The following is a 22,274-nucleotide window of genomic DNA, read 5'->3' on the forward strand; positions in this document are numbered from 1 at the left end:
GCTCGGCACGGGTATCACAGGGGTTTAGGCCGCTCTGCTCAGTCCTAGTGAGGCATATCTGGAGTGCTCTGTCCAGTTCTGGGGTCTTCAGTACGAGGGAGACAAGTGAGAGGGGATCTCATTAGTGCATACGAGCATCTCATAGGCGGGTGCCAAGAGGACGGTGCTGGACACTTGGTGGTGGTGCCCAGCAGCAGGACTAAGAGCAATGGCCGTAAAAACACAAGTTCCACCTCAACATGAGGAAGAACTTCTTTACATGGAGGGTGGCAGAGCACTGGAACAGCTGCCCAGGAGGCTCATAGATTCTCGCTCTCTGGAGACATTCAAAGCCCACCTGGACACGTTCCTGTGCCACCTGCTCCAGGTGGTTCTGCCCTGGTAGGGGGATTGGACTGGATGATCTCCAAAGGTCCCTTCCCATCTGAGCAATTCTGTGATTTTGGGGCCATTAAGTGCTTCCAGCTCTCTATTTTCAGAGACAGGCGTGAATACAGCGAGGCTCCAGGAAGCAACGGGAAATTGCCTGTTCTTTAACCTTTTTGCCCTTTGCTGTCACCACCTCAATTCGGGGATGAGACTCGTCCTCATTAGTCAGGGATCCTTGTTGAGGAAGGCCTGGCTGGAGAGAAGTACCTGGCTGTGCTAACACCTACGTGGGAGGTTCCAGGTTGCTTCACCTGCTCGGAGGCACAAACACAGTCACCTTTGCCAAGCCTGGCTCACCTGGTGACACAACACAGTCACCTGCAAAGGCTAAAGCAGTCGGTGAGTTGGCAGTAATCTGCAGTAACTCTGTCCTGGCAGCTGAAGCCCTCTCCCCTGTGCAGCTGTGACAGATGCAGAGGGAATGGCTGTCACCATTGCTCAGCTGTTTCTGATTCCCGTACCCGTGTGTTGTCCTATTCCTATCTGTTTACATAACCAAACCCAACAGTCAGCGTTTGTAACAGCTTTGCTGTCCTTTGGCGGGTGTTTGAGACGAAAACCAAGAAAAAGGCAGCGCTGGGGAGAGGCTGTGAGCGCCGCAGACCGCACCAGGTGGCAGTGCAGCCTCACAGATGCAGCGCAGGCTCTGACCCCTTAAGCCGAATTTTCATGCTCTATTTAAGACACTGACCTACATGGCTCCCTTACTCCCCGCTAATGGCATCCATATCTGGCCAGAAAAAGCAGCCTGAATTTTTTTACTGCTCCCGTTGCTTTGCAGGTTTCCCCCTAGGGATTACACGTACTAAATAATCTCCTCCTGCTAGAAATAAAAACTCATGCATCATCATCAACAGCCTGTTCTCATGCGAGTATTACTGGCAGTATTAAAAAAAGCTGTGACCATACTTTCTTGGGTAAACATATGAGAAGGGAAACTTCAGTGACAAAATTGCTTCTCATCCAAGAAAAGGTAACTGAGTGGTGAGATGGGCCAGGTCCCAAGAAAATAGATTATTTAGGCTAATATCTGAAGTACAGAGTTTTAATCTAGAAGTAGTACTGTAGAGATATGTAGTTGTTAGTTGTCTTCCTGTTGCACTCTGTCAGTACTCAGCATCCAGCACTCCCTTAATTGCATTCAGTGGGAATGTGGAAATCGTTCGCTTGACATCCTATCCCAGCCATCTGTACAGCATAAAGCATGCATTATGCCCTGGACGGATACAGCATTACTGCATTTCAGTGACAAGGGTGCATTTCAGTGGTAAGGGTGTGTGCAGTGTACTCCATCCCCCAGATGAGGCTCACCCTGACCAGCAGAACCAATCCAGCCAAGAAAGGCTCCTGGGCTGCCTGCCCACGCCTTGGCTCAGACTTGGCCATGTGCATTCCCTCCCCACGTGTCCAAGCTTTCTCTGCCCACCCCAGGCAACCATGAGTGTGGACTACACAGCCACACTGTCTCCATGCTTTGGCTCTGGGACCGTCTTCAGGGACTGGGACCAGTCTGGATCGACCCAGCACAAGGCAGACACTGACACACTTGAGCAGGGACAAGGACTAGGATGTAGGGACAGGATCCTTTCCAGGAAGAACTTCATGCACTTGGAAAGGGCTATGGCCTAGGACACTCAGACCTTGATGGGGAGACAAACAGGGGTCCTGGCAGTGGACAGGGATGCTGGATCTCCCAAGCACCCTGCTTATTCCCAGAGCTGTGCAGCCACAGATCTTTTCTTCCCCAGTGGACATCTCTTGGATCCAACCTCATTGGGCTACAACTGGCAGCTTTCCAGGCTCCATCCACTCCTGACATATAGGGCAGCCTGCCTATGGCTACCCCAAAGCCAAAGCACCCCACAGCTTTTCCTCATGTGCACCCTGGGGTCCTGGGCTCTCTTCCATAGGCAACACTAGTGGGGTTGGTGGCCAAGGTGTGTCCCCCTTGTCCTCTGTGCCTGCCAGCTCTCTGCAGGCAGGCCCCAGGTAGGCTCAGGCCCATTTCCCTGCAGCACGTTGTAAAGAGCACAGCAGGTTCTTAACATCTTTATTAGTTTGTTGGTTTATTTCCAACACAGTAACTCCTCTCTACAGCAACAGGTTAGTTAAATCCGGTTTACATATTGCTGTCTCATGAGTGCTGCGGCCTCGATGCCGCTGTGACAAAACCAGGCTGCACTCAGACAGGAAAATGTGTTAAATTCCGCTGTGACTGGGAAAAAAAGGAAAACCAACAAAAATCAAAAGAACAAACCACCAGGGAAAACCAACCAACCAACCAACAAAACTAAGGTGAGGAACTGAAGGCGAGCACGGCCACACCACCTCCAGGGAAACCACACGGCACTGCTTGGACAAGAACGCAAGGAGAAGTGAACCCAAAAAGGTCAGGGACTGGGCAAACCCTTATATATATATTATGTATAGGTATTTATATATATATATCATCTGGAAGGACACGCTGAGAAAACAAGAGATCGCAGCGGTATCTACCGTAAAAAGGAGCTACATAGCTTTCAGAGTCACACCAAGAAGGAAGCACACAGCAGAACAAAGTGGGGGACAAAGGGGGACACTGGTGTTTTGGGGTGGCCTTTTACTATGGGAAGGGTCAGGTGGGGCATGGGTCTCAGGGCCAAAAGCCCTCATACACCCGCTGGGAGCCCCGGGACCTCTGTGCCCTTCACTGGGGAGCAGGGATGGGGTCTGGGGGGTAGAATGCTTTTGTGGGGCTGGGTGGGACCTGCTTCCAGCGGGCTGGTTCTGCTCGCCCAGATGGTGGCACCTGGTGGGTTCCCTGCTCAGGTCCCCCATGGACCACCTACAGAGACCTGAGCACCCATCACCAGAGCCAGGGCCATCCTTACTGTGCCTCACAGTGGGCACAGGAGAGGCTGGGCACTGCTGCTCTGGCAGCAGAGGCTGTGTGGCCATCATTGGGGTTATCTGATGACAGGGTTCTCCATGCCGAGTGTGAGAGGCAAGAGCCACCTGGAGTTGGTGGCCAGATGGGGCCCCACGGCCCGGGGGGAGCCAAGCCCTTGAGAGACGCCCCACTCAGTGCACAGGCAAAATGCTGCAGGTGTGGGGTGTGGTTTTGGGAGCCATGGGGGGTCTGCCCAGCTGTGTGGGCAAAGCCAGACCATGAGTGCTCCCCACAGCCCAGGGGTCACCCCACACTGCCAGCACCTTGCAGTGAGGCACCCTGCGGGGCAGAGGGTGCTGAGGGCTCCCGAACACGGTGGGAGGAGTGTCTCGTCTTATTGCTAATGGCTCCACGGTGATGACACCCACCGGTTGTGGCAAAACTTGAGGTGGGATTTGCTGTGTGACATCCCCAAAAACAGTGGCCTCTGGACCCTGGAGGGCTCAGCCCAAGAGCTGGGAGTGGAACTGACAGTGTGGCAGGGGCCAAGCCAGCCAATTCCCCCCTCCCCAGTGCATTTTTGGTGGCAGGCGGTAATTGTCCTTCTTGCAACAAGGGACAAAGGAAGTGCCACCACAGGCGAGGGCATGGGCAGAGGCAGGGGGACACTCCTGCCACCCTCCTGCCCTGACAGCTTCTGGAGTAGGGCTGACCACTCTTCACTTGCCCCAGGGCAGCCCTCAGGGTACATGACCAGGGCGAAGGGACAGTTTGGGATGTGATTTCTCACGAGGCTCAGCCAGCTCTGGGGTAGCAGGTCCTGGGTGTGCTGGGGGATCCCATGCTAGCTCTCCCTAGAGAGGCCATCAGGCAGAAATGAAAACTGAATCCCTAGGAACAGACCAGTGACATCCCAGTAAGTGCTGCTCCCTGTTCCTGTCTTCCTTTTGACTTTGTCAGCCACCAGTTGAACTTGGGAGACCAACCTACCTCCTGTGTCCTCTCCACGTGCTGTCCCATCCCTTCATCTCGTCCCATCCCAACATCCTGTCCCCGTCTCATCACCCTGATCCTGCTACCCCATCCTGGCGCTGTCCCCCTGCCACCCACCCTCCCAAGCCGGGGCCAAGCCGATGCTAGGGAGGGCGAGGACCAATGCAGAACCATGTGTGACTGCTGGATAAAGCCCCTCTCCTTCTCCTGTACCAGACAAGGGGATGAGGCCAATGGCAAAGAAGACAAATTGACCCCAAAGAAGCGAGGGCCCTGCTGGAGGATGTCCACGGGGCGGGTGGGTGCTGGCGGGATGCTGACGGATGGGAGATGGCTCTGAAGGAGACGTCGGCGGCGGGCGTGGACCTCAGCACGATACCTCCATAGTGTGGTTGATCTGCCCCATGGCCTCGGTGCTCTCCGAGTGGGTGCAGGCACGTGGGCGGGTGCCATCCACAGAGCTGGCGCTGGTGAGGGAGGCCGTGCGGGAGCGTGCCAGGCGGGTCATGCTGGCAGATGGCACTGCACGGGCACAGAGAGACAGCCAGGGTGCTCAGATCCCTCTGAAATCCTGAGGGACCTGAACCAACATTGCCACCAGCCCTGCTCCCCGATGCAACTGAGCCTGAGCACAAGCTTGCAGCAAGCAGTGCTGTGACAACATGAGCAGCTCCAGGCTGGTAAGGGACAGCAGGGCAGGGGTGCTCTGTGGCAGGCTGCACACCGGGCTCACTCCTGGGCATGCAACCTCTGGGCATTAGGCAGTGGGGACCCCTAACTACCACACTCCAGGAAAGGAGTGAGCTGGGATCGGAGCTCCCCTGGCTGCCCAGGGTGTGCAGGGAAGGTGACGCCCTCCCCCAGACAGAATGGCCAGTGGTCACAGGAGGGCACAGTGGGCACATTGCCAAGGCTGTGCCTGCATGGAGAGGGAATTGTCTGAATGCCATTGCTCAGCCCCCAGCCCTGGCTCAGGGTGCCATCTCAGGCAAAGCAGAGCGAGGCAGTGGGCATCCGGCTGGGAAGGGCTGGTCCTGCACCCAGGCTGCTCCCGAAGGCGCCCAGGCAGCTCGAGGGCACAGGCCAGGCAGGCACCATGCAGCAGCGGGCACGGGCCGAGCACTGAGCGGTACCTGTGCTTCCACTCAGCCTCCGATCCTTCAGGTGGGTGACTGGCAGGGGCAGGAGAAGGGCAGGGAGGGCAGAGAGAGAGTGTCAGCCCTGCTGGCCGCTCCGCTGGGCCAGGAGCCCCTGCCCAGCCCACGTGTGCCTGCACACAGAGCTGTCCCTGCGCACACAGACTGCACACACACACACAGAGACACACACACGTGCAACAGACCTGCAAACACACACCACGTGCACGTGGACTTCTGCATGCATGCACACACAGGTATAAACACACACACACGGTTGGTCATAAACTGTGCACACACACATGCACACAGACTTCTGCACGTGGGCTCTGCTTGTCTTTGTTGCACACACACAGCCCCTGCTCATGCATGCCCACACACGCACACACACGTGCACACCTTCACAGGGAGCCTGGCACACACATATGTACACACAGAGCCCTTGTACACACGTGTGGGTGCACACAGAGCCTGTACATCCCACGCCCCTGCGGACACTCGGACAGACACCTTCCACAGCTGCACACACAGTGCCACATACGCACGTGCAGCTCTCCATGAGGACAGACACGCAGAGGTGCCAGGCTCCTCTCCTGCAGCAGATCAGCACACACTAACCCCCACCAGCCCCACGCCCAGCCCCGGCACTCACTGTAGCCCATGCCTTGCAGGAAGTACTTGAAGGCTTCGGTCAGCTTGCCTGGCTGTAGGGAGAGAGCAGGCTGAGCTGAGCTGAGGCAGCACCGAGGCCGAGATCCCCGCTCAGCCCTGAGCTGCTTCTGGCAGCCCCAGCGTGAGACCCCTATGCTCTCATCAGCCCATGCCCACCCAGCCAAGGACAGCACCAATGCATGCCTTAGGGCCCAGTTTCCCCAGTTAACTGGGGAAATTGTGAGGGCTCACCTGTGTGACCTGGGGCAGCCCACCGGAGTCAGCCATCTGCAAAGAGAAGGTCCTGCTTAGTTTGGGAGGGTGCCTGTACTGTCCACCATCCCCCAGTACCCGCTGGCAGGATGCCACTGCTGGGGTCCCTCTGCTCTCCCCATACACCCCCAGCTCCAAGGGCCATGATAGACCTGGAATGGGGAGATGGGGACACCCTGCAGCCCTGGGGCAGAAGGCAATGGGGCACTTCATAGGCAGCAGGGACCTCCCGGCTGCCCCTTGCCACCAGCCTACCTTCAGGAATGTGGTGTTGGTGGGATCCAGCTTGGAGTTACACTCCACCTGTAGGCAGGAGAGATGATATTAGCACCCTAGGAAGCCAGGAGCCAAGCAGAAGTTGTCCACATATACCACCACTGGCCCACAGCATTCCAGCTGGCAAATCCCTCCTCAGCCAGGAGGAGACAGGGCACTAGGTGATCCCTGAGCCTGCAGGACCACCATCCCCTGCCATGGGACAGAGGGGACTTTCCTCCTATCAGTCTGGGCAAGGATAGGGACTGGAACGGGAGGTGAGGAGACTGGTGAGGCATTCTGTGTCACACCCATGTGTACATGCACACAAATGTGCCCACGTGCACAGGCACGTGGCAGAGGAGAGTTGTGTGCATGCAGTTACACATTGTCTACAAATGCAGCCACCTGCACCGTACCTGTGGCTGATGTGCAAGGGTGGACAATGCTGTGGGTGTGTGCCAGAGGCTGTGTGGGTGCACATGGCCCAGCAGGGAGTGTGCCCATGTGCCGACACATCCGAGCGTGCACAGTGTGAGCACATCGGGGTGTATGAAGAAGGGGAAGTTTTCCAGGTGTGGCAACCCCACACAGCTGCATGTGCGCAGGTGCCCACACGAGCAGGTGGGTTTGCACACAAGCACGCTCCCACTCCCGGGCGCTGCCATGCGTCTGAGCAGGCAGGGAACATGTGCGTGCCCGTGCGTGGGCATCGCCCGCCTGCCACCCCGCAGGCGCTGCCCCGTCACTCACCACCCCCTCCTCAGCAGGCGCGTTGTCTCCGACCACCAGCATCACGGGGCAGCTGGAAGTGAGAGGATAGAGGGCCCTGGTCAGGGTTTGGCCTGGGCAAATTCCACTGCCCCGGGACCCCTCTATGACTTGCTGGCACGGCTCTTACCGCAGCGTCTTGGCATTGGGCACAGTCCCAGGCCGGTTGATGTCCAGGTCCCTGCGGCTGACGGAGGAGAAAGAAGGCCAGTGTGAGCCCATGGGCAGATGCCACCACCGATGCCATAGCACAAGAATCAGGCCACTTCCAGCCTCAAGAAGCAGCACTCAGCCCCGCTGTCCCGGCACCTTGTGCATGGAGGATGCCATGCCCACCTCTGCCATGGGATGCAGCACCCATCAGAGTGCCAGGGCTCCCAACACCCTGCATGCATGAGACAGCATCTCTGCCCCCTTTCCCAGGCCTGTGCCAGCACCTAGTGCAGGAGAAGACATGGTAATGTGTAGCCACGGTGGTGGGCTCTGGGACATGGCAAGGCTCTGGCACAGGTACCACCACTCCCTCATGCCCAGGCAGCAGCGGCAGACAACTTTGCACTGCTGCCTGCATGCACTGGAGGGTGATGACAGCACCCAGCAGGGGTCTGGGTTCCCATGGTGACCTCAGAGCCACCCACCAGCACTGCAGCCCCTCACCCTGGCACAGACAGGGACACAGCCCAGCAGCAGGGCTGCCTGGAGCACTCACCTGTTGTACATGTTGAGGAACAGCTGGAGGTTGAACTGGTTCACCACACTGCCGATCTGCTGCCGGTAACTCTGCACCAGCTCCGTGTTGTTCATCAGCTCTTCCTGTGCCAGCAGGGCATGGAGATCAGGGCAGGTGCTGGGGGGACACTCTACTCCCCCAGTCTTGCCCATGCCATGCCAGCCAGCAGCGATAAGGAGGAGGATGCTGGGCAATGCAGCTGGGCACAGTGCTGCTGCAGGCAGCACACCCAGGCAGGACAGGGGCACGAGTCACACACTCATCAAGGTTAAGCCTCAGACCAGGCAGGGCTTGACTAACCCCAACCCTGTGCATGGGAAGGGTCCAGTGGCACTGTGGTACCTGGCAGGGCACAGCCCAGGTGACCCAGCTGGATGCTGGGCTGGGGAGCTGGTGGCAGGGGCCTGGCAGGATGCACAGCCCTTACCTGGCTGAACAGGTGGGACAGGACAATGTCCGGCAGCGTGCTGGTGAGGCCAGAGAGCTGTAGAGGGAGCACAGGGAGTTATGGCACTGCCGTGGCTGCCTCCTGCTCCAGGAAGCCGCCAGGACCGGGAGGAGGGGTTGGGGCCCTGCCCACCTTGGCAGCTGCCCAGTCAATCCAGCCTTTGCCATTGGGGTCGATGTTCATAAGGACCAGCCCTTCGACCAGGTCAGGGAAGATGAGCTGCAGTGAGCAAGAGGGGAGAGGCTCAGAGGGGAGGGAAGATGTGCCCTGGGCAGCCCCCCACAAGAGCCACTGCACAGGATTGCATGGAGCTGATGTGACCCTGTCCTGGGAGCAACAGGAGACCTGTGGCGAGACTGCCCAGCCACCGTGGCCATGGCACTGCCATCCTGGGTCCCCCAACCCTCCAGGAGCCTTTGCAGCAGCAGAGACTGCCTGGAGGTATCAGCTCCTGCTCTTCCCCATGCCCTGGGCTGACAGCAGGTACATGCAACAACTCAGGGCCAGCCCATCCCAACCTCAGGCTCACCGCAAACTTGGCCAGCACGTAGGCTCCTGCCCCAACACCAATCCCAATCACGTACTTGAACCTGGAAATACAGAGAGGTCCATATGAGGGGACAGTGGGCTCCAACACATCTTCCCTAGGACACCCCTGCACCCACAGCAAGAAGCCTCACAGGATGCCAGTTTACAGGGACAACTCCCCCAGCCCCAAACCCTTGCCTTCTGCCCATCTGCCTGCCCAGGACCCTCAGCCAGCAGCCGTGGAAGAGAGGCTGACTCACCCGAAATGCTGCACCACGCTGGGTAACATAGCAGCCAGCTGGTCCATGGATGGGTACTGGTACCTGTGGCACAGGGAGGCATAGGATGGTGGTTATCGAACTGTTCAGAGCAGGGTGTCTGGGACAGGGCAGCTGGGCTGCCTGAAATGGGCAAGGAAATGCCACCCACCTGCAAATCACCCTACTGCCTGCCCTGGGCCACTCGCCTGCCACAGGCTTTGGCACAGTTTGGAAAGACCCACAGGTAGGGCACAGCTGCCAGGCAGCAACAACCCAAGGGGCAGGGGGTGACATCCCAGCAGGCACAGTGAGCCCCTGAAGCTGGCACCTACCCCTGAGGGAACTGTGAGGCTCCTGCCTGCTGGCCCGGCGCGTCCACGTGGCACACCACAAAGTGCTTTGTGATCTCCTGCATGTCCTCGTAGTTGAAGAAGGTGTTGAAACAAAGCTTGTCTGTCAAAGGGCAGGGGGGTATCAGAGACCAAACACGCTGGCACCAGGGCCTGGTGGGCCAGGGGAGCATGGACAGAAGCTGCCCACCCTCCCACTGCCCTTCAACCAGGAGGTGACATGCCACCAAAGCCATCACATCCCCTTCCCTCCGGGCTCCTTGTCCTTACAGCAGGGACTGCAGCTACTGTTAGCAAGGGCTGCATCCCTCCAGGTGTCAGGAGGCATGGGGATGGACAGACACAGCCAGGAGAATGAGGAGTTTGGGGTGACCTCATTGGTGAGCCTCAGAAGGATGGGACTGGGGAACGCAAAGCCCAGGACTGCAAGACCACCCAGTGGGCAGCAGGATTAGCAGCCTGGGGTATTAGCCCTGTCCAAAATCCCCAGAAAGGGCTCAAGCAAACATAAAATTTGAGGAGCAGCTGCAAATCTCCCTGCTTGGAAAGAGTCGAAAAAACATCCCCAGCGCTGCCATGGACAAGACCCCACCATTGCAGTGGGATACAGACACTGCCTGGGCTTGGACAGGTCCTGTCCCATGGCATCAGTGCTGGGACATCCCTCCCAAAATGTGGGGGTGAGGCAGTTGTAAGGCCCTTTGCAGCCAGCATGACGTGTGCCTGAGCAGCCAGAGCTGCTGCAATGGTGACACAGCTCAGTAGTGTGTCAGTGACTCAGCCTCAGCCGCCAGCGGAGGGGGAAATGCTTCTCCCCACTCACAGGGAATTGGGCATCCTGGCTCAGCTGGAGGGCACAGCCTGGGACAGGGCTCTGGGGTGCAGGTCCAGGGCTGCAGGCTGACAGAAAGTGCAGCATCTCCACACCACAGCCCCAGCTCGGGGTCCCTCCTTCCCTGCTATTCCCAGTCTTTTGTCCCCCACTATGCCCTGCTGCCAGCTGGGTCCATGCTCTGCATACCAACAGGCTGGTGGCGGCAGTGAGGACCAGCCCAGCATCCCCCATGTCCCATCCCTGCCTGGTGTGGGCAGGCAGGCAGCCAGCACTGGGGTGGCCAAGCACTCTTGGCTGTGCCTGGCCTGGGCTTTGTGTCCAGCTGAGCATCCGAACTCCCCTGGTGCTTTCAGCTGCTGGGGGGGACCCAGTGCAGCCACGGGCAGAGGCAAAGGAGGTGAGCCAGGGGCAATGTCCTGGCACCCCATGGAGCCTCGGGCTCACCCCTGCCTGCCCTGCACCCCCAGCCCAGGAGCAGCACTCACGGTTGAGGCCCACATCGTGGTACGTCAGGATGGCCGGGCGGTTCCCCTTGGGAGAGCCCCGGATGACCACATGCAGCAGCCCGTAGGGGGTCTCAATGTCATGTTCCTGGGGAAGAGGAGAGATGGGGTGATGCCCACCTGCCCTAAGACAGCCTTTCATCCTCTCCTGTGCTACCATCACACCCTTCACTGCTGCTTCCCCACATGGGTCCCGTGGGAAGACACAGAAAAGAGGAGCAGCTGTCCCAGGAAAAAAACTAGCTCTGGGCATCCCAGAGGGGGTAGAAAGCAGGACAAATCACATACAAATGCTCACAGCCTCCATCAGCTCAGGAAGGGAAGACTTTGGGTAGGACCATAGGACATAGGATTGGACGTGCATATCACAGGATGGGATCACAGGATGGTATCAAGGGATGGATCCAAGAGGGTTTGAGAGAGGAGGATAATAGGATGGGACAGGTGGACCACAGGACAGGAGAGGAGATCTTCAAGGGCTTGAGACTGAGGAAATTTTGGCAACAGGGTAGGAGTTCACAGCATGGCCCAGCTGGGTGCAGATTCAATCTGGGACAAATGAGCAGAGGTCAGACCCTGGGCAGCACTACAGGAAATGCTGCAACCTGATCCCAAAATTACAGCTAAAGTAACTTTAAAACCCCTGGTCTGAAATGGCAGTGCCCCCATAGAGAGATGAAAACTACCACGTGCCTCAGTTTCCCTGTCTAGGAGGGCTCCAGCCTTGACATCCTGGCCCTTGTTCCCAGCCAGCATCAGGAACTGAGCCCAGGTGCAGCCCAAGGACAAGGGACCAGAGGTCCCCTCCAGATGCCCGTGCCTGCCAGCCAGTCCAGCAGCAGTGACCTCGAGGCTGGGATCTGGTGGGTGCAGGAGCATCATGTGCTGAGCAGGGCAGGGCAGGGGATGATGGCAGGGGATGATGGCAGGGTGCCCAAGCATCACGGTCCTCGCTGCTGGCACTGGCAGCCCCATGGATGGGCTGGTGGGAGGAGAGCAGGTACGTGGATGCTCACGCGGGTTACACGCCACCAAGGACTCTGAAGGACACGGGCCTCGGGTGGGAGGAAGCGCCTGGGGACAGGGTCTCCTCACTGCAGTGCCTCCCCTCACTGAGACCTGCTGCCCCTGGAGGAACATGGCACCCAAAGGCAGATCCAGGGCTCTGTGGAGACATCTCTTAGCTCCCAAGGGCACCCTGACCCCAGCCCTCATCCACAGCTGTCCTTCCACCCCCTGCAGTTGCACCAGGCAGAAGTCCATGAGCAGTGACATCCCTCTGCAACAGACTGGGAGACTGAGGCAGAGGAAGGGCCTGGCCCAAGGTCACAGAGCAGGAGGCATCTGTGTGGTCTGACCCTGAGCACAGGGCTGCCTCCTTGCCATCACCATGCCGATGGTACCCATCACAGCCCCAACAGCTCAGCTTTCAATCCTACCCCAAAATCACATGCCCAAGGTAGTGGATCGATCCTTAGCACTGCTCCCTCCTGCCCCCCGCCCCCTGCCAAGCCAAGCACATCCTGCCTGTGGTGCAGCCTCTGCAGCACTGCTGGGTACCACAGCCCTGCCCTTTGCCGCAGGGATGCTCGCTGGGGGAAGAGGCTTGGGATGCAGGGGATGCACACAGCAAAGAGAGAGTGGCACAGAAAACCCACAGCCCCAGCGAGGAGCGGCATGGGGCTCCCAGCACCCATAGGTGCCTGACAGAGCCCATCCATGTCCAGGCTACCTGCTCACCGCTGCAGTGCTCCCACCTCACTCACCCCCTCTGCACCAGCCTGTTGCCATCGGGTGTTGCCATCACTGCAGAGGCCAGAAAGCAACCAAGGGGTTGCTTCAAAACAGCCAGAGACCCTTCTCCCTCTGTAGCCCAGGGGGTGGGCAAGGGGCAGTGTGCCCCCCATCAGCACACAACCCCAGCACGGGCCAGAGCTGCTGACCCTCAGCCTCGGCACAGCATCTCTGCCGGGCTCCGGGAGGACATGCTCAAGGACAATGCGTCCCCAAAACCTGCAGCACATCAGGGATGCGGCAGCAGGGCTGGGAGAAGGAAGGGCTCCCCAGTAGTGGGTCCTCCCTGCCCCAATGCCTGCCTGCCCCACGCCGAGCCCTGCTGGGTGCAAAGGCCCAGCTTGGGCAAGCAGGAGAGACACTGGGGCAGGAAAACACCTGGGAAGCGAAGGTAGCGAGCACGGCAACGGCGGTACCTACCCCATCCCAGCACTCCGGCATGGTGAGGAACTGGGCGGACGAGGATGCTCAGGCAGTGCGGGCCAAGCCGGAGGTCCCGGTGTGGGGCACGGTAACACAGCCGCCGGGGCGAAGCTGAGCTCTGCGCTGGCTCAGCCCCTCGCCTCGATTTATAGCGGAGCCCCAGCCCTGCGCTAAGCCCTCCCTCGCCCTTCCCCCTCGGCAGGTTTGGCCTCCATTGCAGGCGAGCGCCGCGATGGAGCCGGCACTCAGCCATTGGCTGCCGCGGGAATTATTCATGCTCCAATTGGCCCCAAATACCCTTGTTTATGAAGAAAAAACGCCTGGCACCGTGCGGTACCTTCTCCATCTTCCCTCTTTCGGCAGACAGAGACAGGCGGGGTGTCTGGACTGGTATCCCATGGAGCAGCCCCAGCACGGTCAGGACAGAGCCCACTGCACACACCGGGCTCCAGCCGCACACGGACACAGAGTCACGGCTGAGCCCGCAGCCGCCCAGGCCAAGGCCCTGCAGCGATGCCCGGGCAGCAGGCAGCACACACACAGCCACAGATGGACACGGGCACACACTGAAAAACAGGAGAAGAACACGGCAAGCGCGCTCTGCCACGTGCACGTCACCACATGTACATGCACAGGGACACGTACGGACACAGACACACAGGGGCCGGGCAAAACCCTGTCTGTGAGTGGAAAAACTGGGAAAATTAACACCATACCAACACCGAAGTACACGCACCCCACAAAAAGCTTGTGCATACCCCCTAGGGCCAGGCCCTGTGTGTGTGTGTCAGCACATGTTCCCGTACATGTATGTTGTGGTCATCTGCATACCAAGAGCACACCTGCTGCATGTGCTTGGCACAGATGCCACGGCCATCACTAATGCTCATGGATGCACAGCGAGCTGCACGCCTGCAGAACCTTGTACACATGTGCACAGAGGGGCACAGACATGTCCACGGAGGGGCACACACATGTACACACGTAAACACTGCCCAGACACCTGTGTTGCCTCACCCAGCAGCACACTCATCCCACCATCATGCGGGATGATGGCACGCAGGAAATGTGCAGGATTTAGCCCTGACCTGGGCATTGCCAGTGGCAGGTAAATAAAGCAGGAGGAAAGACAATCCAGCAGCTCCAAGGGGTTGGATCATTCCCTGGACTGACACATGCTGTGTGCATACACACACACGTGAGAATTCCCATGTGCACATGTGTGCAGGCAGACCATTTCTTCCCTGATTCCAATGAGGCCTCGTGCCACCACAGCCCCAGAACCCCCCAGCAGTCTCTGGGTGCCCTCCCCCTGCACCCTGCCTCCCCCTGCCCAGCCCAGCACCACTGCCCAGCTCGGCATGACCGGCACAAAACTGGGCAATCATGGATGGAGAAGGAGTCTCACAGTCCCTTAAATGCCCTTCAGGAACCCACTGAAAGCCATGTCCCACAAACAAGTCAGGGCTGGACAGACAAAAGGTCTGGATGTGGAGAAAGGACAGATGGGCAGAGGGATGGCATTGATGCTGCCTCCACCAGAGAGGCTTCACTCTGCACTGCTTTGTCCTGCGGGGAGCTCAGACCCAGGCCTGGAAAGAGGCATCCCTGTGAATGAAGGACCGTGTGTGATGGGGAAGCCCAGCTCCCCGGTGGTTCCTGGCACTCCAGGTGCCATTTTTGCTTTCCCCAGCCCTGCTGCCTGTAGAGCCAAAGATCGTGACAGCCACAGTCCCCAGGAAAAAACAAGAGATGCACAGGGACAAAAAAAAGACAGAAGGTAGATAAATAGAAGACAGAAGGGGTGGAAGAGCCAAGGTGAATGCAAAAGGGCTGCAAGGGAGATGGGAGGGCTGAGCAAGACTGACTCTGCTTGAATAGCATCGAATGGGATCACCACCACCTTGGCTACTAGCCCATTTGCCTGGCGGGTGGCCCAGACCTCCTGCAGGATGCAGGGAACCCAGGTCCCAGGGCACCTGCCCCCAGCTCTCCTGCACCTTGGCTTCTGTCCCAAGGGCTTTACTTTGGCTGGTGGCCCCCCCCACTGCCCCAGGCAGGCCTGAGCATCCCATCAATGACTGGCTCTAGGGAGCAGCAGGGGACAGTGAAGAGTTGAGCTGGGGGCTGGATTGAATTATCCCAAGGAGGTGAATCTAGAAAATGGGGTAAGATCTCCCCAAGGAATGGCAGGCAGCCTTTGCACTGCACCAACTTGCAAATGTCAGAGTGGGGAAAAGGAGGAGGTTGCCCTGGCATAGCCCAGGAAACTCATCCCATCCCTACCCTGAGGCTCTTGGAGGGGAGCCGGGACAATGCAGGGTCTGGCTGGCTTGGGAAAAGCTGCCTTGATCATTGCCCAGTTCCTTTTTTAGATCCCGAGGGGATGGAGGTGCATCCCTGTGGCATTTGCTGTCCAGAACTGCTCCACTTGGGCAGCACCAGGGACATGGTTCAGTGCCACCCTGGGCCAGCCCCTGCCACACGCAGCGATTGTCCTGGGAGGGTCATTGCTCTTTAACATCGCCTGCACGCCGACCAAGCCCTGCCCCAGCACAGCTGAGTGAGAGCCGTACTGGTGCCTCTGGTGCTACCGAGAGCTCTGGGCAGCCTTGCACTGCCACTTCCCTCCCCTCCTCACCTCCCTCTCCCTCCTCACTCTCACTGGTGACACCAGGAGGTTTGGTTTCCCCTCCAGTGGCCAACAGAAGCCCTGAGCAAGCAGAGCAAGGAGCAGCCCAGCCCTGCACACCCTGCTGCTGCCAGCCCCAGCACATGACCAGCTTTAGAGCTGCTGGGGAGAGCACCATTTCTTTTCCACCACTGCCATTTTTTAATTATTTCCTGGCTTTCAAGAGGGCCATCAGGTACCTCCCACTCTGTGAACCACAGCAGCCAGCACCAGCATCCTTGCTCCCTGACCAGCTGTACCTTCCCACCTGCATGGGTGACAGACACTGAGCAGGCCAGCCCCAAAATTCTGGGCACTGCTAAAACAGGGACCTGTGCTCCCCTGCCCTTATCTCAGGATGAATGAAATCCACATTTATTTTGTCCTTATAGGTACTGTTGTTTCAGTGCCATACCTGCAAGGGCTCAGCCATCAACACCCAAGCCCACTGTCCCCATGGTCCCACGGCTGGCAAAGTGGCAGCACACAGCCTGAAGTCAATCACTGGTGTCCCCTGGGAGGGGAACACTTTGGGAGAGGGACAGGCAGCAAGCTGGCAGCCCCACTACCCTCCCTCCCTACCACCCTGGTCCCCACAGAGTGAGCCTGGTGCAGGATGAGCCTGGGCAGAGGTGTGAGAGTGATGCAGACCAACATGGGAGCCAGCCACGAGCTGAGCTCCCATGAGTCCTGGAGCTGTATCATGGGGCTCCTCTGGAGAGCACAAATGGAGGTACAAGATGGGCAGGTGCCAGCCAAGGGAGCAGAGGGGCCCTACTCTCCAAGAGAGGTGGGTGGTATAGGGGGCAATGCCCCAGCCCTCCAAAAGAGAAAGAGGCTTTCAAACATCCTTATGTAAGCAGGGAGCTGGCATTGCCTGGGAAACCATTGCCATGGCAATGGTAGAGGGGCTGGAAAAGCAGCTCACCCTTCCTGAGAAGAAATTGCCTGTTTTAAAGGTTTTGTCCCCAGCCCATGGCCAAGTGCCCACCAGTAACATCCGAGCGCCAGCACAGAGATGCCTGGCAGCATCCCCCCATCCCCTCCTGACAAGGGCTATGATGGATGTGCAACCCCGTGCACAGACACTGACCAGGCACTGCATCCCCATGGAAGAGGGGACAGAACAGCCCTGAGTTCACTCAGGGCCCCACAGCCTTCCCCAGGCACAGGCTGCTGTTCCATGTGAAACCCAGGGGTGGGCAGCACCTCCCATGGCTGGTCCTACCTTCCAGTCTGTGTCCACAGTGGAGAGGAAGACATCCGAGTTCTCCTGGGATGAGAAGGAGCCATTAGGGACAGAGACACCGCTCACTTTTGCAGCGCCCTCCCACCCAGCCTGCAAAGCTCTCTGACACCACAGGCACCCCCTCCCCAGGGCTGCAGGGGACACAATGCCCACACGTGTGCACACATGTGCATGTGTTACCTGCGTGTGTGCACACACAGGTGTGTGTTAGCACGATGTGCAACATCTGCACACACGCACATCATCCTGTGCTCAGCCATGCAGGCTCATCACCACACACACACACACACACTGAGGACCACAAATGTGCACCCAAAACCAGCACACACACAGAGTACCACATAAATACCCAATACCAGCACACAACCCCTCCCAAGCTCCTGCATCCTGGTGCCCCTCATGCAGGAGCCAGAGCCAGAGTGGTCACCAAACTCACCAGCTCAGCATCCTGTCCCCGCAGCAGCGGCTTCTCCTCGGTGAAGCGCAGCTCGTGTAGCCCTGCCATGGTCATCTCCTGCAGCAGCAGCCCTGCCCAGGGCAAGGGACACGTCAGGGCAGGTCCTGCCTCGGGCCTCTTGCCCCAGCCCCACGGAGCCTCATGGGTCTCCCTCCCATAGGGATGGGACCTATGGCTTCATTCCACCCACTTACTATGGGGACTTGGTGCTTCAGCTTGCCCAGGGACTGCAGTGAGCCCCTCGTCTGGAAGCTGGAAGCAGGCACAGAGCAGACAGTGCCCAGATGAGCTCAGCTCCCCACTCCTACCCAGGTCCAGTTCTCCCAGTTAAGGACAAACCTGTCTCCAGGGCATGATCTTGGGCAAACTGAGGGACCAACCTCATCTGTCCATGCTGGTCACCTCAGGAAGCACCCAATCCAGAGCAAGAACATCCAAATTCTCATCCCAACTTTCAGCATCGGTTAAAGATAGAAAATCCAAATTTTTGGCCGGTTTTTGGTTGCAGATAGGTATGGATGGGACAGAGGGAGATCTCCCTGCACAGCCAGAATGAGGGGTGATGTTTCTCAGCCATGCTGGGAGGCAGAGGGATGTTCCAAGCAGAAAGAGAGCAGAGAGACAGCCTGACGTTTGTATGGCAATGATGGGAGAAATCCAAATGTGAAGCCTTTGCTCCCAAAGTCTTCTCCTTGCCTGTGAATCAGGTGCTCGCCAGTGAGTGTCTCAGCCCCAGGACTTGGAGGGACAGACTTCTCAATGGAGCTGCCACTCAGAAGCGGTGTGAGACGGGGTGCTGCTGACCCCAGCCAACACTGGCATCTCCAAAAACACCCCCAGGCACAAGCCCACTCAGAGAGCAAAAGAGAGCGAGGAGATCAGCAGCTGGCTGCACACAGAAGGTGAAAGACGTGGGGACACAGGGAACAATCCAGGCTCCCCCGTGTTTAAATGGGATGGGTAACTGGCAAATCCCAGTGCCAGGGGATTATCTGTGCTCGAGCAGGATCCAGACCTCAGGCATTGCCTTTGCAGCCTCTGTTCTCACCCTTTCCACAGGGCCAAGTCTTCAGACAAGTTGTTGCTTCTCCAGATGGGCCAGCACTGATCCCACATCCCCTCAGCTGTATCCCCCCCCGTGCAATCTCCCTGGACAGAACAGGGATGGTTTGGGCTGTACAAGCAGCGCAGCACACACAGACCCGCTCCATCCACACAGCCTCGGCCGAGCCTGCTTTACACTTTGTCCACCTCCAAACCTAGATCAGCCCAGGCTGACGATGTGGAAAGGCCAAGAAATGCCACGAATATTGCAAGGCCACCAGGAATACAGGAGCTGGTCATAAACTCCCCTCCAAAGCCAGGTTTTTCTCCTCTGACCAGGTTTTCCATTCAAAACTCAAGCAGGCTGTGCCACCTGCCTGCTTTCTGCAGACATGGCACTTTATCTTGCTCCTTGGGAGCCATCCAACAATCCAGAACTGTTTGGAGGGAGAAACAACACTGCGAAGCCTCTCAAGATTCCAGGGCACCCAGCATCAGGAGTGTCCATGTCACCCCCTGCCCAGAGGGTCCCACCAGGCCAGGGGATGTCAAGAGGTGCTATCAGCCCCATGGAGAGGCACAAATGAGAGGCGTACTGCTCCAGGCTGGGCTGCTGCTGCTGGGGAAATGGCTCTGTGCACAGGGACAGCCCTGGCCTGCAGCCCACCAGCACAGCCAAGCCAACACAGCCTGCAGAGCCACCAACCAAGCAACCCCACAACCCCAGGAGAAAAAACAGGAGAAAAATCAGCCTCACCGATAGCTGGGTCTGGAAGAGAGCAGGAGCGTCCCACGCTGAGCACACCAACCCACCGTGTGGCCACGGCCCCAGGGTGGCTGGGAACAGCACTTAGTGTATGGTGAATGCCTTTATTAATTACAGCCGGCAGCTAATATGGGAGGGAGGGTGGCTGAGCAATGAGGAAAGGCCCCGTGACCTTGCTTGCATGGTGAGGGGAAAGCTGGCTCAGGAGGGAGGTGACAGAGCCCTGCACCAACCAGCATCCCCAGCATAGGGGTCCCCAGGACAGTCTCCTAAAGTGCTGCTGACTGTGGGAACAGAGGATGGGTCAGTAAGTCAGGGAGTGCCGTGGGTTCCACAGCCTGTGAGCAGGGTCACAGCTGTGCTGCCACCTTCCCTGGGTGCTCTGCTTCCCATGCCACCCCACAGGAACCCTCGTCCCTGCTCCTGGCAGTGCAGCTGTGGGGTTGTGGGGCTGTGGGCAGTCTCACCCAGCCCCACTGGCCCACTGTTGCTGTGGAGGGCTGGTGAGGAAGCCACAGCTCCACGTCTAGCCAAAACAACTTGACTCCCGCCTTATGCCAGAGTAATGTGCCCAGTAACAAGCCCTTTTCTTTGCAGCTCACCCCAATGCTCCTCAACAAGCACCCATTCCCAGGGTACCACCCCAAACACACCCATCTCTGCTCCCATTCTGCCTTCCCAATGTGGTGCCACAGTTTCCTAAGCACAGCCGGGACATGTTTCTTCCCTAATTCCCAATCAGTCCCAAACCCAGCAGGACATAAGTGCTCTGTCTGGGAATAGTGCTCTGCCCCACCAGGGTCCTGGCACTACATATATAGATGGGGACAGGAACAGGCACATTGGCTTACCTTCCCCAAGGATCTGCAGCCCACTGCTGGCTTACTGGAGGAGAACCAGCTTGTAGCAGCATTATTATTATTGTTGTTGCTGTTATTGTTGTTATTATATCATGATCACAACAAGGCTTGAGCTCCATTTCACACTTGGCAGTGTGTTTGGTCACAGGGCAGGGATCCCCCAGATGTTGTCTCAGTCTCACAGGAGTCCCCACACTGACTACCTGAGTCCTGCCCTGGCAAGGATGTGGCGCCCACAGGATGTTGGCACGGATACTTGGAGCTGACTGAGCAGTGTGCAACAGACAGGCAGACAAATTGGGAGAAGTGAGGGCTGGCCCCTGCCAGGCAGCGAAGCCAAGGCAGCCTTCAGTGAGGCTGGGAGAGGGAGGAAGGGAACTTGCAGCTCAGTCTGAGCCACGGCCGTGTGCCCACAGCATTGCCCCCCGAGCAGGACCACTGGAGCCACGATGGGGTGAAGGAAAACCCCAGTGTGACACAGCCTGGGCCACATCCCACCCCACCGGTGCAGGAGGAACACCATAAGGGACACAGGTCTGCACCCCAGCAGCCCCCACTAACCAGCCGAACAGTGTGGTCGAGCTGAGGGGTGCAGGACTGGGCAGCCACACCACGAGAGCCGCCAGGCCGGGGGCAGGGGACACGGTGCCACTGATGCATGGGCTGAGCAGCCCAGGGTCTGGGGGCGGCGGTGGCAGCAGGGGGCTTTGTGGGGCCTCAGGCTGTCTCTCAGTGGCTGTTGCTAAGAGCAGCCTCCTTCCCAGCCCAGCGCATTCTTCGGGGCAGCGCGGAGACTCCCAGGGGAGGCTGGCTGAGGAGCAGGGAGGCACCGCAGGGATGCTCCAGCGATCCCCCGGGCACCCCCACCCCTCGGCTCTCTGCTGGGCGGCCCCCTTTGCCAGGAGGCTGCCGACTCCGTCCCCCCTTCCCCCAGCACCACCGGGCTGGGCTTTCCCCGCTGCAGCAAGGCATCACCTCCCGTACCCCGAGAAGGACCCTACCCCGCCAGCCCACACCCGCGGGAGCAAAGGCAGGCGGCGGAGCGGGTGGGGGGCAGCTCCGTGTCCTAGGCAGGGGCTGAAGGCTCTCCCTTCCCCCGGCCCCATCACCGCATCGCCCCTCCTCGTTTCACAACCCCCGTTCCCGGCACGGGCGGCCGGGCCGTACCTGTCAGGAGCTCGATCTTGTGCCGGAGCACCTTCATGCCGGGGCGGCGGGTCCCGGCGGGCGGGGCGGGCTGCGAGGAGGCGGCGGCGGCCCCGGCGCGGGGGGCGAGCGGAGCCGGTGCCGGTGCCGGTGCCGGTGCCGGTGCCGGTGCCGGTGCGGGGTGCGCGGGGCGGCGCAGGGGCTGGGCTGGGCACGGCCCCGCCGGCCGGATCCTCCCCTCGCTGGGGCCGGAGGGGAGGGACGGGGCCGGGATCGGGAACGGGAGCACCGGGAGAACAACGGTGCTGGGGGAGGCGGGAGCGAACGGGAGATGGAGGCTGCCGGGGGTTACGCGGGTCATGGAGCACTGGGGGCTGCGGGGGGTTGGAAGGGGGATGGAGGCTGCCGAGCGCACACATCACCCTGTAGGGAACCCTTTAGGTCCCAGAGCGGGACCGTGATGTCCAATAGGTCCAACAGGTCCCTGTGATCGTGGAGTCCCAGAAGCAGGGGACAGTGGGAGCCTTGGGGAGCCCCAGGTATGGACAATGCACGAGAGGTCTGGGTTCCCCTGAAAGCAGGGGAAGGTGCTCGGGGAGGATCTGGGACAAGAGGGGACCTATGAACAACACTGATATCTGGAACACAGCCACTGGTGGCCAAGGGATGTAGGGAGTCCTGGAGAGTGGGGCCATGAAGACCAAAGGGGTTGGGAGTATCCAGGAACAAAAGCACGGATGACAAGGGACCTGAGGGTCCTCTGGGGCATGGGAATGCAGGCTCCCCTGAGGATAGGATGGTCCCATTCAAGGTTGCCAGGTGGTTCTAGGATA

The 22,274-nt window shown here is 58.9% G+C and overlaps 1 protein-coding gene across 5 annotated transcripts; it reads right to left on the minus strand.

Moving 5' to 3' along the window:
• Window positions 1–2,462: 2,462 nt before the first annotated feature.
• On the minus strand, window positions 2,463–21,563 carry NDRG4 (NDRG family member 4). Of its 5 annotated transcripts, XM_039558380.1 has the most exons (17): window positions 21,463–21,563; window positions 17,605–17,696; window positions 17,148–17,192; window positions 11,014–11,119; window positions 9,676–9,796; window positions 9,344–9,406; window positions 9,085–9,145; window positions 8,688–8,774; window positions 8,535–8,591; window positions 8,087–8,190; window positions 7,508–7,564; window positions 7,360–7,411; window positions 6,607–6,654; window positions 6,331–6,366; window positions 6,080–6,131; window positions 5,425–5,463; window positions 2,463–4,813 (listed from the first exon to the last, which is right to left on the minus strand). In XM_039558380.1, the coding sequence occupies exons 1-17, from the start codon at window positions 21,497–21,499 to the stop codon at window positions 4,659–4,661; spliced, it is 1,212 nt and encodes a 403-aa protein (XP_039414314.1). In that variant the 5' UTR covers window positions 21,500–21,563; the 3' UTR covers window positions 2,463–4,658. The 5 variants fall into 5 exon arrangements, with proteins under 5 accessions (XP_039414314.1, XP_039414316.1, XP_010401786.1 ...); XM_039558382.1 differs by lacking the exon at window positions 5,425–5,463 and having other exon boundaries at window positions 21,463–21,562; XM_010403484.3 differs by lacking the exons at window positions 5,425–5,463; window positions 21,463–21,563 and adding an exon at window positions 19,427–19,506.
• Window positions 21,564–22,274: the final 711 nt, after the last annotated feature.

This window comes from Corvus cornix, chromosome 11 (assembly GCF_000738735.6).
Source record: "Corvus cornix cornix isolate S_Up_H32 chromosome 11, ASM73873v5, whole genome shotgun sequence".
In the NCBI taxonomy this organism is placed as follows: domain Eukaryota; kingdom Metazoa; phylum Chordata; class Aves; order Passeriformes; family Corvidae; genus Corvus; species Corvus cornix.